The 13,382-nt window shown below is 40.6% G+C and overlaps 1 protein-coding gene across 1 annotated transcript; it reads right to left on the bottom strand.

The window, feature by feature from the left end:
- Positions 1-10,116: 10,116 nt before the first annotated feature.
- On the bottom strand, positions 10,117-13,382 carry cnpy2 (canopy FGF signaling regulator 2). The gene is made up of 5 exons (XM_034166861.1): positions 13,177-13,382; positions 12,960-13,075; positions 11,269-11,466; positions 10,929-11,025; positions 10,117-10,809 (listed from the first exon to the last, which is right to left on the bottom strand). Exons 1-5 carry the CDS (start codon positions 13,295-13,297, stop codon positions 10,766-10,768), a joined length of 576 nt encoding a protein of 191 aa, XP_034022752.1. The 5' UTR covers positions 13,298-13,382; the 3' UTR covers positions 10,117-10,765.

Genomic DNA, 13,382 nt, shown 5'->3' with positions numbered 1-13,382 from the left:
CAACTTGAACATGACCAAGACAAGGTTGCTGATCGTGTAAATAAGGGCAATATAGATGAGGAGCTAGTACCAACAAAGGTCCACAAGTTTGCAACATAATTTTTGGAGGGGACACCTGAAATATGTCACGAAAATGGTACTGACCCTCATATCGAAATGGAGGTCAACATTTTGCCCCAACAACTTGAATATGACCAAGATCAGGTTGCTGATTCTGTAAGCGAGAGCAATATGGCTGAGGAACTACTACCAACAAAAGGCCATAGGTTTCCCACAGATGTTTTGAAACAGACACCTGACATATATCAAGAAAAAGGTACTGACCCTCAGACTCTAACAGAGGTCAGCATTTTTCCCCAACAACTAGAATATGGCCAAGAGGAGGTTGCTGATTCTGTAAAAGAGACTAACATGTCCAAAGAGCATCTACTGACAGAAGGCCATAAAGGTATCTTTGAACAAATATCTCAGAGATAGCAATTCTCTCTGACTATCAGACTCAAACAGAGGTTGACATGTTGCATCTACTCCAGTACGACCAAGAGGAGGATGCGAATCTCGGAAATAAGGTCAATATAAATGGGGAGTTACAACCAACAAATGTCAAACAGTCTCCCACAGACCATTGGGAGCAGACACCTGAAAGATGTGAAGAAAGTGGTATTGACCCTCAGACTCAAACAGAGGTCAACCTATTGCACAAACGAACTGAATATGACCAAGATCAAGTTGCTGATTCTGCAGAAGACAGCAATATGTCTGAAGAGCAACTACCAACAGAAAATTATACGGGTCTCACTGAACAGAAGGAACAGATATTTGGAATGGCCAAAGAAACTCCCACTAGCTGTCAAACAGATGAGACATTTCCATTTCCTTTTGAAATGAAAATGTCATCCACTTCACAATCTTCCTCTCCTTCCACAGCACAAAATTCAAACACAGAGCCTGATGTTACATCTGGATATGACTTCATTTGACGTTGTCTTCTGGTGCATCTTTTCCTGTTGGAATCCCACAAATAATCCCACGTCATCCAAATTCTTGTGATCAATACCTTCAGTTCTCATCTTCCTCTCTCTCTGAATCAACCCTAATCTTACCTCCCAGCTCTACCCCTCATCATTATCAAGAGGCAAGTGGAAGTGTGTCTTCTGAATTCGGCCTCTGTTGAACCATAAGAGAAACCCACATCTCTGAGGGACGCTGTGAATCACATCAGGAAAAACACAGCACCAGACTCAGAAAATGAAGATGAGGGAACAAGCGATCTGTGGGATCCGGAGAGTGAACTTGGTTTTCCTGGATGTGGAGGTGAACTCTCAAGATGTCATGTCTCATTGTAGTGAAGAACTGCAAAAAAAATATCTCTGGCTTCACCACTGAACATCAGGCCCAGAGAGGAGCTCGGATTTAATCTGACCAAGGAACAAGGACAAAAAAAAGTTAAGGATGAAGAAGAGGGAAAAATAAAACGATCTGTCTTATGAAGACCAGGGAGTCAGGCAGTTGTCCTGCAGCAGCACTGACAGGCACAGCACTGACAGCACTGAGAGAACCTACGAGTATAATGAAATAACTCTCTGAAATCCTGGAAAGTAATTGGAATTGATTGCATTTGAAGAGTTATTGTTGGAACAGTTACTTTTCAAATACTTTTGACTAATGAGTTTTTCCATCAAAGTTTCAACATTGTGGAAACATACATACTTGTACATGTCTATCCAATGATTTCCCATTGTTGTTAGCACTGAACAACTCACATTTTCATGGATTTTTATGAGTTCAGTTGCTTGTTGAGACAAAGAATATTGAAGCGTTCACAGATCTGCTCTCATTGCTCTATAATCAAGACAATTGCAGTAGTGACTGAGGTCTTAATTACTTGTGTGACCAATTCCTGCTAATTGGTAATAGCAAAAAAAAGTAATTGTAAAATAATTGCAGCGGGTGATCTGAATGTCACATCTGTCTGACAGGACACGCATGTCAGGCCATGAGAGTTGTGAGCGGCATGCCGAGGGACAAGCCAACAGTGCGACAAATATGCCACTTTCAGTCATGTATCAGCAGAAATACACCATAAACACTGTTCGGTCAGCTATCACAACGCTTTTTCCTCTTTTTAAAAAAAAACAAAACAAAACACATTTATCTACTTGCTGATTTTAGCCATTTCACGCTCCTATTAAAAGACAGTGATTGTAGCACAGTGGTAATGTTTCTGTCTGGTAATCAGAGCTTATGGCTTTCAATCCTGTGAGTGGCATTTAATTTTTAATTAACAAGGGTTATTTAACTGCTGGTTTCTGTATTGCCTCCCCTTTTATTTATTATTTACCCAGTGATATTCACTAATATTTACAGTGATATTCACTAATTATACAGCTGGTTTTTATTTTATTTTCCTCATCAGCGGCACAATGTGGTGTAGCGGCGCGCACTGTGTCACTGCTCTCACGACACCGCCACGTGCATGACACTTACTTTCCGCTGGCTCTTTCTGTAACATTGCCCCTCACAAAGTACAAACTTGAACTGTTCTGCACTTTTAAATTTATTCAAAGTCACAGTGAAAAAAAAATCAGGCCTGGGTCCTGAAGAACTTCTCTCACAGATGAGATCCACTCTTTTCAGAACCCCGAACAATGGACACAAACAGTTTTTATAAAGCATGACATAGGCGTGACAAAGGCGGACCTTATTTCGAAAATCCAATCCTTATTGGTCCCGTGGGCATTCATGGGAGGTCCTACCCCTGCCCAGACCTGCGCAGTAACAGGACATGTATGATTTATAATGTAAACTGAATCTCTTTGTCCTAAGTGATTAAAAACTGGTTAGATCCAGTTCAACATGCACATTCCAACAGAGAACAAAGGAAAGTAAAAATAAGGGTGAAAAACTAAGAATACAATCCTAAGTAAAATAACTAATAACTACTAATAATAACTAATACCAAAACAAGTTAGGAAAACAAATAAAGAAGACCATAATTGTACACACAAATATATTTAACAACGTCGCACCGGGCTCGTGCACGCCTGCCCGTCAGCTCGATGTTTTCGTGGTTAGCTCATAAGAGCTGTTCCGCTGCGACACCCTGATTTGTACTTCTTCGTAGTGTGAAGGGACCCTAAGCTTCTTTTCACTCACAATTAGTGGATACAATGGACAGCTTTAAGTTCAGATTTTGAAAACATATAAACTTGAGTCCAATATCCTAAATTTGGAGTAAACGAGAAGAAATAAGTTATGGATGGATGGATGGTCCATTTTTTTTACAATGTACATTTACTCTGTAAATTACCAAAACGTAACACTTAATAATGAACAGAGATATCACGGAAATATCAATCAATCAATCAATCAATCAATCATTTTTTTTTTATATAGCGCCAAATCACAACAAACAGTTGCCCCAAGGCGCTTTGTATTGTAAGGCAAGGCCATACAATAATTATGTAAAACCCCAACGGTCAAAACGACCCCCTGTGAGCAAGCACTTGGCTACAGTTGGAAGGAAAAACTCCCTTTTAACAGGAAGAAACCTCCAGCAGAACCAGGCTCAGGGAGGGGCAGTCTTCTGCTGGGACTGGTTGGGGCTGAGGGAGAGAACCAGGAAAAACACATGCTGTGGAGGGGAGCAGAGATCGATCACGAATGATTAAATGCAGAGTGGTGCATACAGAGCCAAAAAGAGAAAGAAACAGTGCATCAAATATCACTGCAATATCGTATTTTAATGAACTTCACGTAAGCAGACAATGCAACCAATGTGACATGCACTGAAATGTGCATAAGAGAACTCCTGAGTGTTGGTATAATTTGTTCTAACCTAAGAACAAATCCTGGATAGCAAAACATTCATGAATGCCACAATCTTCGGAAAACTTCGTAAGCAGGACTTAGGAATAGATTTTTCTTAAAGGTTCGTGAATCAGTTCCAGCAGTGACCCTAAACACACAGCCAAGATATCAAAGGAGTGGCTTCAGGACAACTCTGTAAATGTCCTTGAGTGGCCCAGCCAGAGCCCAGACCTGAATCTGATTGAACATCTCTGGAGAGATCTGAAAATGGCTGTGCATCGTCGCCCTCCATCCAACCTGATGGAGCTTGAGAGGTGCTGCAAAGAGGAATGGGCAAAACTGCCCAAAGATAGGTGCGCCAAGCTTGTGGCATCATATTCAGGAAGATTTGAGACTGTAATTGCTGCCAAAGGTGCACCAACAAAGTTTTGTGCAAAGGGTGTGAATACTTATGTACATGTGATTTCTTAGTTTTTTATACAACCTGTTGTGAAAGTGTAGTGACACGGACCCACAACAGGGGACGGTAATGAACGGACAATGGATAAAGCCAAAAGTAACAATTTAATGTTGTGAATTGCACAACGGAATACAGACAATTGCAGTTGAGGAGTACAGTCAATCATACACAAGGTGACGTGTGGGCAGGCTCGAGGATAGAAGACGTCTGTCCAGAGAAGAGCCGGATCCCACATGGCTTCCACCGCCAACGGATCTGAAGAACACCGGAGCCGCCAAGTCCTGGGTCCCAGGTGGCCACCGTCTCCAGTTGTCAGACCTGGTACTGCTGGCAGAAACAGAAACAGTTAATGGTGGGTGCGTGGAAACACACCCAGTAATCTCTCCGTACTCAGTTCCTTCGGGAGGGAGAACCTCCACCTCCAGAAACAGAATCACCTGTGCAGCTCCTGTCAGTCACTTCCCTGGAAGGAGTGAGAGGCGAAGACATCGCACTCACACTATCCACCAATCCAGTTTCAGACTGTAGCCACAGGAAACGGCTGCACACAGAACAATGTTTTAGTTTCAAAAATAACCGCAGAGAAGGTTACCTAAGTGGTAGCTGATTTCTCGGCGGGGAGGTGGAGTTGCAGTCCGGCCTTTATGGTGGTAGTGATGTGATGTGGATGAGTGACAGCTGGTGCTGATGACGAGTGACAGCTGTCACTCCCGGTTGCTATGACGCCATCTCGTGCTTGAAGCCCGCACTTCAAACAGGGCGCCATCTGGTGGTGGTGGGCCAGCAGTACCTCCTCTTCAGCGGCCCACACAACACAACCCCTGGCAAAAATTATGGAATCACCGGCCTCGGAGGATGTTCATTCAGTTGTTTAATTTTGTAGAAAAAAAGCAGATCACAGACATGACATAAAACTAAAGTCATTTCAAATGGCAACTTTCTGGCTTTAAGAAACACTAAGAAATCAGGAAAACAAATTGTGGCAGTCAGTAACGGTTACTTTTTTAGACCAAGCAGAGGGAAAAAAATATGGAATCACTCAATTCTGAGGAATAAATTATGGAATCACCCTGTAGATTTTCATCCCCAAAGCTAACACCTGCATCAAATCAGATCTGCTCATTAGTCTGCATCTAAAAAGGAGTGATCACACCTTGGAGAGCTGTTGCACCAAGTGGACTGACATGAATCATGGCTCCAACACGAGAGATGTCAATTGAAACAAAGAAGAGGATTATCAAACTCTTAAAAGAGGGTAAATCATCACGCAGTGTTGCAAAAGATGTTGGTTGTTCACAGTCAGCTGTGTCTAAACTCTGGACCAAATACAAACAACATGGGAAGGTTGTTAAAGGCAAACATACTGGTAGACCAAGGAAGACATCAAAGCGTCAAGACAGAAAACTTAAAGCAATATGTCTCAAAAATCGAAAATGCACAACAAAACAAATGAGGAACGAATGGGAGGAAACTGGATTAGACGGCTGTGACCGAACTGTAAGAAACCGTCTAAAGGAAATGGGATTTACATACAGAAAAGCTAAACGAAAGCCAAAGGTGATCTGGCAACAGCAATCAGAGAAAGTTGGAGCCAGATTGATGAAGAGTACTGTTTGTCACTCATTAAGTCCATGCCTCAGAGACTGCAAGCTGTTATAAAATCCAGAGGTGGTGCAACAAAATACTAGTGTGTTGGAGTGTTCTTTTGTTTTTCATGATTCCATAATTTTTTCCTCAGAATTGAGTGATTCCATATTTTTTTTCCTTCTGCTTGGTCTAAAAAAGTAACCGTTACTGACTGCCAGGTTTTTTCCTGATATCTTATAGTGTTTCTTAAAGCCAGAAAGTTGCCATTTGAAACGACTTTAGTTTTGTGTCATGTCTGTGATCTGCTTTTTTCTACAAAATTAAACTACTGAATGAACATCCTCCAAGGCCGGTGATTCCATAATTTTTGCCACGGTTTGTGTATATATATATTTAATAAATAAAAAAAAAATTAATATTGTGATTATAGGGTGTTGTGAGTAGAATTTTGAGGAAAAAATGAATTTACTCCATTTTTGAATAAGGTTGTAACATAAAATGTGGAAAAAGTGAAGCGCTGTGAATAGTTTCCAGATGCACTATACATGGAAAATGGGCAGGACTGGGTTTGAACCAGAAACCTTCCTCACTGAAAACAAACAAACTTAACCACTTGGTCACCCCTTGTAGTAAACTTTTCTGATGAAATACCCAAATCAACACCTGGACATACTCCATATTTAAGAACCCAGCAGGTTAATTTATACATGTAACTGACTGTTTGCATGGATGGCAATAACCAGAGTATTGACCTTATTCTGAATAAAACCATATTTTGATGATGTTTTTCATAAATTATTTAAAGAATATTCCATTCATATGCCTGTTGACATTCTGTCCTCTTATGTCTTATTTGTTGCAAAATGCCAATGTAAAGTCATAAGTCTGATTAAGGTGTTTACATGTATACAATGCAGTAATCAGAGTAAGATCAGAATACTCCACATGGCTTAATTAGATTATTACCTAGTCTGATTATGACAATATTTGTTCTGCTTGGGACTCCGACGAGGGCGGTCGCATCTCCTCCACTCTCCCTTATCTCTCTGCTTTAACCTTCTAGTCCCTACTTCACCAGACTTGTGAATTCCTCAAAACTATATTGGATTCTGGATCTATTGGACTACTATTGGATTAACCATGGAATTGATCAGCTGGTCTCTGAACGCTATTGACACAATTTTTTCTACAAGGTCAGGACCGGGGGATCCTGCCTGCCCAGATGGAACGTATCCTGCGGGCTATGTCCTCAACTCCTGGAGTTCCTGGCGTGTGGCATGCTTGGCGCCTTTCTCTGTGGAGGACGTCGAGGACCTATTCATTTTTGGTCTTATGGTAATAGGGCTGGTACTTTTTGGCTTATGTGCTGCCCTGATCTACCGGAAAATTTGCAAGACGGCGGCATCAAGAACCACGGGCCCTCGCTTGTCCGTCATGATTAACGAGGTTGGCAAGGCAGTGCATTCTCAGACTGCAAATTGGATGACACCCTGGAGCTGATGCGTGCCTTGCAGTTGAAGCTGAAGGTTTCGGAGGCCGGTGAATATTCTTAATTCAAAGTTAGGAATAATTTAATTTATAATTGGGATTTGGCTGAGTGTGGGGAAACTATAAAAAGTGTTTTTCACTGCTCGGCTGCAACACTACAGGCTATCTAGCATCAAGGTCAATTGCCCACTGTTTTTCCTCCAGTGGAATTTTTCCAGGCTCTGGTGAGATTATTTGGCTCCATTCTTATCTCAACCCACAAGGACAACAAACTGACAGACTTACACATGGACCAAAGCATGCTCCAGCTCCTCTTATCACTCTCTGCCCCTCCCTCCCTGCGGCAGGCCTCGTCCTCTCTCAAGCTTGCCTGGCGGCGCGACTTATAGTTGCAGCGGCCTTCACCCACTTTGCCTCCATTCGGATGACGGACTGCTTCATGTTTAGTGCACATAAACAATGTCAAATGTATATGTGTTGTCTTTAATTTTGATGTGTGCCATTATTACGGTAAACAAGTAATAATTGTGGATTAATTGCTGTATCTTGTCTGAGGTAATTGGAGTGTAAACATAATTGCCCTTTTTTGGGATCAATAAAGTTGTCTGAAGTCTGAATATTTGGAATAAGGAAGTCAGAAAATAATGGTGTCTTATTCAGAATATGGTTTTCATCAGATTAAGATCAGAATATTACTTTCCACATAAACACAGCTATTGACAAACAAAATTCCAATTCTCTCTCCTTGACAATGTCAGAGTGGAATCATTTGTGAAAGACAATTAGACTTATGGACAAAGTGATTCTGACTCCCGTTATCGATCACCTATGATAATTACAGGTGAAGGTTTGTGAATGATATTTTAGAAATTAAGGAACTCTTGTGATGTAGAAATATATTTCAACATTAGAAGACAAAACAGATACAGAAAACCTACAAAACATATTTTAAAAAAGGGGAACAAAACGACACTGTGCTTTCTTTTTCAAAAGCTGCAGACTAAATGACAGCTATATGATTTTTTAACTGTACATTAGTATGTGGACTGCAGTGCACTCTAATGAGTCACATCCAAATTCACTACATACTCAGTAATAAACTTCTTGGTATCTAAATAAACAGTTTCAAAATTCAAGAGGAGTGTAGCTGGTATTTTTAGTGTTTACTGTAAGGAAAACAATCAGCTATCATTCCTGCCAAATGCAGGGAGGGGTTCAGGTTTTTAAAATCTGCTCCTGGACCCTGTGGCTGCCTGACTGTGAAATAAGAATACTTTACTACTCAGCGAGATGTTTGCATTAAATACTTTTCACTTAAAGATCAGAACACAGGATATTTTCTACCTAGTTTATTAATCTAAAAATTATTTTTTAAAAGGAACATCATGAACTGTACAATGCCATAATGAACCATGGCTTCATTGTGATTCTCAGCATCTTGTGGTTTAACTGTGCATCATTTGAGCCTAACGACTGTACCTACTGCACTGTGATCTCTGCTTTTATCTACAGATATTATATATACACAGGTGCTGACCATATAACTACAATATCATGAAAAGTTGATTTATTTCAGTAATTCCATTCACAAAGTGAAACTTGTATATTATATTCATTCATTACACACAGACTTATATATTTCAAGTGTTTTCTTTTAATTTTGATGATTGTAACTGACAACTAATGAAAATTCCAAACTCAGTATCTCAGAAAATTTGAAAATTACTTAAGACCAATACAAAAAAGGATTTTTTAATAAATGTTGGCCAACTGAAAAGTATGAGCATGTACAGCACTCAATACGTAGTTGGGGCTCCTTTTGCCTGAATTACTGAGTCGATCAGTCTGTGGCACTGCTCAGGTGGTATGAGAGCCCAGGTTGCTCTGATAGTGGCCTTCAGCTCTTCTGCTTTGTTGGGTCTGGCGTGTCACAACTTCTTCACAATACCCCATAGATTTTCTATGGGGTTAAGGTCAGGCGAGTTTGCTGGCCAATTAAGAACAGGGATACCATGGTCCTTAAAGCAGGTACTGGTAGCTTTGGCACTGTGTGCAGGTGCCAAGTCCTGTTGTTAAATGAAATCTGCATCTCCATAAAGCTAGTCAGCAGCAGGAAGCATGAAGTGCTCTACAACTTCCTGGTAGATGGCTGCATTGACCTTGGACCTCAGAAAACACAGTGGACCAACACCAGCAGATGACATGGCACCCCAAACCATCACTGACTGTGGAAACTACACTGGACCTCAAGCAACATGGATTCTGTGCCTGTCCTCTCTTCCTCCAGACTCTGGGACCTTGATTTCCAAAGGAAATGCAAAATCTACTTTCATCAGAGAACATAACTTTGGACCACTCAGCAGCAGTCCAGTCCTTTTTGACTTTAACCCAGACAAGACATCAAGTCAGCAGTCTTCCCCATGATTGCGTAGTCTACAGAACTAGACTGAGAGACCAGTTAAAGGCCTTTGCAGGTGTTTTGAGTTAATTAGCTGATAGAGTGTGACACCAGGTGTCTTCAATATTGAACCTTTTCACAATATTCTAATTTTCTAAGATACTGAATTTTGGGTTTTCAGTAGTTGTCAGTTATAATCATCAAAATTAAAGGAAATAAACACTTGAAATATATCAGTCTGTGTGTAATGAATGAATATAATATACAAGTTTCACTTTTTGAATGGAATTACTGAAATAAACTTTTTCATGATATTGTAATTATATGACCAGCACCTGTATGTATATATATATATATATATATATATAAAATAAAAGTGCAGTTTTGGTCATTTCAAAATTTCCCAATTCTCTATCAAGGTTTAAATGAAATATTTTACATCAGCTGCTCATCATTATTTCCATTACCAATAAATGAGCACAGAGGTGTTTATTGTGGCTCAAAAACATCAGATCCATTAGATTATGCTTTGGCACAGACTTTTTCCATATGAAAAAGGCCAGGAAGGACGGCATTGGTACCTGGTGAATACGCTCAGGAAAGCAGTTAGGTCAGTGTCACGTTTTCAGTTTTTATCTGGTAGAGCATGCGTGCAGGAGCTGAAGCTGATTCCAGCATCAGTCTCTTCTAACACCAGCAACTGCGGCATTTAAAAGCACATCTGGAGACTTGTGAGAAGGAGCGCGTGAGGAGGGAGTGTCTGCTTTGGGTCTAGACCTTGCTCATCTATTATGTTTTGAAGTAACTTGTGATTTTTGCTGAATAATTGAAGAAGAGCACTCCAAATAGCACAAATAAACTGAAAAATGCAAAGGAAAAGACTCAAATATGGCAAAGTAGAGCTTATATGCACCAAGTGGATTTTCTTTTTTTTTATGAGGATTTGTGTTCATCTTCCACTGCTGCTACAGTATAGACCTATCAAATCAAAATCTTCTCTAGTTCAGCTGAGACAACAGACATCAAAGCTCATCGTGGGGCATTTTTAGAGCGTGGTCACAAAGGTCTGCAGAGGACACAAAGACAAAAGCAAAAGAATTACAACCTTTACACGTTTGAAATGTGCAACACAACATGTAACTGCAGCTTTTAAACCACCAGAATCGAGGTGATACGGAAACATACCTGTTCTCTTGTTGCAGAGTTTGTCTTTGACGTTATCGGTCTCATGAGAGAAGAACTCAATAATTTCATCTTCATGCTGCTCAACAATCGTTTCACACTGGAAAAACAGAAGTAAACAAGATCATCAGAATCATCATCACTCTTACAGCAGGTGATTTCTGACATGCACAGACAAAGAGCTGATGGATTTTGAGGACAGTCAACATAAAACGCTGACCACATTTAAGTGTAATGCAAATTTTTCACAATGTGGCCTCTTCAATATGTAACCCCATAAAACCAGCTTTGTCATTCAACTCTGTGGGGTTTCTTGAAGTGTGCAGGATGAACTGGTACTCACTGCAAACTTTAAACTGGCAGTGACTCTCGAATCCAGCGTGGCCTCCGACAGGTCCATGGGCTCCCCGGTCCGAGACGTTATCCGAATATAGGATTTCCTGTTTGTGGAAGAGTCCGTGCTCTCTCCATAGTCCTCCATCCTCTCACAGATTCTCTCCATCACCTCCAGGAGGTATCCCTCTGAGCGTGCCAGAGGAACCTGTAGGAAATTCACGACACCATCATGTCTACTCACTGAGGCGCTAAAGCAAATCAATTACAGGAAAAAAAAAATCCTATTATACTAATGAAAGTTCATATTCTTCCTGTTGTGTGGTTGTTAAAATACTGTGATGCATCTAGATCTGTGACAACCTAAGTATTCTCTAGGATTTTCATGGTTTTTGCAGCATTAAAAAAATTCCCCAAGATATTTTTGTAGTATTTCATTATTGTAGCAAGTTGTCATTCTGTAATTACAAATAAATACACAAACAGAAATGACCACTTTGCATTTGTGAAGACAGACATTTATGGAATTACAACCTTGGCTAAACAGGAACTGAAGTAACAAGAAAACAACTTAAATATGCAGTACACAAATAATACATTCACACCTCCAAATTTAAAAAGGTATTATGAGTGTATCAAACCTGGAACCATGTGTTGTCAGCTGACTAATAAAATACAGAAATTACCCAAAAACAAACTCAAAGGCACAAACAGTCTGAAAAACTAAATCCTGCTGTAAAATAAATAAATAAAGAATAACTGTCTTGCTGAATGATCATAGGTGGATTTAGGATGAAAGTTGGTAGTGCTGTAGATGATTGACACTTGCCATTTAAGTTGTTCTCAGTCTCAGCGCCCCCAGGTTCCACAGCACCCATGACATATTTTGTTTTGACACTGCACTAGAATCAACAGAGCAAGTTCATACCTCTCATGTAAAACAAGCTGTATTTAATTTGTTTTTGGTATGATTATGATTGGAGTGGAAAGGGAGTGATAAGAGTGTAATGCTTACAAGGCTTAGGTTGTTACACTCTTGACATATATAAATATCACATCTGAATATAACTGCTGTGTTTTTCTTTGATTCTCTTCCTTCATACCCTCCTCACCACAACTCCTGAAAGACGACAGAAAGCACAGGTTGTACAAGAACAATCATCATGATTGTAAATTGTGTTACACTCCTGACAATTTTGGCCACTTCTTTCTAAGAGCTTTTTAAGCATTGAGATGAAATACTGTTATTTTCCATAAATCTGGCCCTCATTATTGGTCATTATTTGAAACAAGTTATCTTCTCATTATGTAAGTGAATAATACAATTAGTATTTTTTTTTTTAATTACCCTTTACGTACAGGTTACTTTTATTGCCAAAAAAAAAAAAAAATCAACATTAAGAGTGGTGATCAGACACATGGCAAATGTTTTTGATTATTTGTAATTTAATACAAATGTCACACGTGAATAAACACGCTAAATTAAATGTTTTATGTACTATTTTACAGAACTGCTCTGAAAACGCAGAAGCTGGTACTGCAAAAATGTACACAGCCTTAAAATGTGGATTTTTGCTCACACTAAAATCTCACATGACCCCAAGAACAACAAAAAAAGAACCCCCTGTGGTGTGGACAGAAGTCTGCATGAGTCCATGCAACAGGGCTCAGACATATCACTAGGTGGTGCTGTTGTCTCACCTCTCTGACGGACTGACTGCCGTCCGGGTTGATCCTGAAGGATCCGGTCTGGATCATTTTCTTGGGGTCTATCTGGGAGATGGCCCACTCCATCTCGTCCACCAGAGCCCTGCAGGCTGCACACGGACGGGGGACACGGTAAGAACCTCAGCGGGAGTCGTGGACACACACACACGCACGCACGCACGCACGCACGCACGCAGGCAGGCAGACATACCTCCACATCTGACGTCCTGTCCTTGTCTGGCCGCCTGACTGAAGCTCAGGACGAGCAGCAGCAGGAGCTCACACAGCAGAACCACAGCCGCCTTCCTCATCCTCCACACGCACTCTAACATCGCGCTTTCTCAGACCTGTGGAGCTCCTCCGCGCTGCTCCATCACTTTCTCTGAAATATGTTGACGTCGACACCTGAGCTGCAGA

The sequence above is a fragment of the Thalassophryne amazonica genome, chromosome 3 (assembly GCF_902500255.1).
Source record: "Thalassophryne amazonica chromosome 3, fThaAma1.1, whole genome shotgun sequence".
Lineage (NCBI taxonomy): Eukaryota > Metazoa > Chordata > Actinopteri > Batrachoidiformes > Batrachoididae > Thalassophryne > Thalassophryne amazonica.
This window is presented reverse-complemented; position numbering and strand designations above follow the sequence as displayed.

Bases quoted from the DNA above. Each gene is read 5' to 3' on its own strand.
- cnpy2 (XM_034166861.1), bottom strand. From the start codon at position 13,297: ATGTTAGAGTGCGTGTGGAGGATGAGGAAGGCGGCTGTGGTTCTGCTG. The intron at 11,467-12,959 runs GTGAGACAACAG...AATTTCCTACAG, and splicing joins GCAGTCAGTCCGTCAGAGAG to GTTCCTCTGGCACGCTCAGA. The intron at 10,810-10,928 runs GTATGTTTCCGT...TGTCCTCTGCAG, and splicing joins ACTCTGCAACAAGAGAACAG to ACCTTTGTGACCACGCTCTA.